General features: G+C 43.7%; 1 protein-coding gene across 1 annotated transcript in view; it reads left to right on the top strand.

The window, feature by feature from the left end:
• LOC107119165 (stromelysin-1-like) overlaps positions 1 to 876 on the top strand; it is a 16,119-nt gene extending 15,243 nt beyond the window's left edge. Inside the window, exon 9 of the mRNA XM_015421617.1 lies at positions 570 to 876. Coding sequence (XP_015277103.1) covers positions 570 to 670 — 101 coding nt within the window. The 3' untranslated portion in view covers positions 671 to 876. The remainder of the gene's footprint in view (positions 1 to 569) is intronic.
• Positions 877 to 1,413: the final 537 nt, after the last annotated feature.

Here is a 1,413-nt window from a genome sequence, read left to right as displayed (position 1 = left end):
GCTTTCAAGGCAAGTGAGAAGCAGAGGTGGGCTGCAAGTGCCTCCCTCTGCAGAGTCTTCCTTGGTGGTCACCCTTCCAAGTACTAATCCTGCTTTCAAGGCAAGTGAGAAGCAGAGGTGGTTTGCCATTGCCTCCCTCTGCAGAGCCTTCCTTGGTGGTCACCCTTTCAAGTACCAACCCTGCTTTCAAGGCCAGAGAGAAACAAAGGTGGTTTGCTATTACCTTCCTCCACAGAGCCTTCCTTGGTGGTCTCCCTTCCAAGCACTGACGCTGCTTAGCTTCTAAGATCTGATGAGACTGGGCTATACCCTGCTGTGTCCCCTCCTAAGGCTCTTTTTAGAACATGTAAATAGTGTGAACTGGATGGTAAAGAATCAGGTGGGGTTATGAGATCAATTCACTGCAGGAACCAAGAGCTGCAATAATTTATTCAAGAGTACGAGTAATGAAAATAGTGACTCTACTCTGGAGTAAGCTATAGGAGTTTTGCATTTGCATGCATACCCATATTATTGTTTTGTTATTTGTACATTAGAGTTATTTGACTTTGCTTCTTTTTCCTTCATAGGCGTCTTGTACTTCTTCAGCGGAACAAATCAATATGAGTTTGACCCTAATACCAGAAGAGTCACTCGGGTCACAAAGGCCAACAGCTGGTTTTCTTGCTAAGAAAATGAAACCACTGAAGATGCAAACATAAATCATATTGAGAAAAAATTACCAGGATACCTAATCCTGGAAGTATAATATGAACAACTGTTGTCCTACCAGTGGACCCCTCTTACCACTGATGTATAATACTATATTTTTGGTATCATGAATGTACATGGAAACTTACTGGGTTGGGCTGAGACTACTAATTAAACAAATTATCATATGGAAGAGTTTGTGGAATTGCCAGGAGATCCTGGAAGGGATAGTTTGCCTGCTGAAGCTGTAGCTCTTTTTGGCACCACTAGGTGGCGAGCTATGCTTATTTTTAGGTTGAGAGTGCTGTGACTTGCCTAAGGTCACCCAGCTAGCTTCACCTGGGGAAGTGGAGAATTGAACCTGGTTCTGCAGATTAGAATCTGCTACTCTTAGCCACCACACCAAACTGGATGTCTACTGAGATTACATTTTCCATTAACAGAAGGCATTTTTCTCAGGGAACAGAACTTCTCTGCCTGTTAGTGGATCTCAATATTTTCAGTCATGATATCCTTCTGGAAATGCTGGCTGGGTTGAGAGTAAGAGGCACCAAGCTTTATTGATTCCAATCAATCTTAACTGGTCAAATCAAAAAGGTTGTGCAGGGACAGTACAGCTGGGTCCTGGGGCATTTCTGCTATGGGGGTCTCATAGGGATCCATCTTGTTGCTCATCAGGGCATTTGGAGTGAGGTGACATCAACACAGAGATGCCACTCTGTA

The sequence above is a fragment of the Gekko japonicus genome, unplaced genomic scaffold (assembly GCF_001447785.1).
Source record: "Gekko japonicus isolate JY-2015 unplaced genomic scaffold, Gekko_japonicus_V1.1 scaffold1654, whole genome shotgun sequence".
Classification (NCBI taxonomy): domain Eukaryota; kingdom Metazoa; phylum Chordata; class Lepidosauria; order Squamata; family Gekkonidae; genus Gekko; species Gekko japonicus.
Note: the sequence above shows the minus strand (reverse complement) of the source record. Positions and strands in the feature narration are given on the sequence as shown.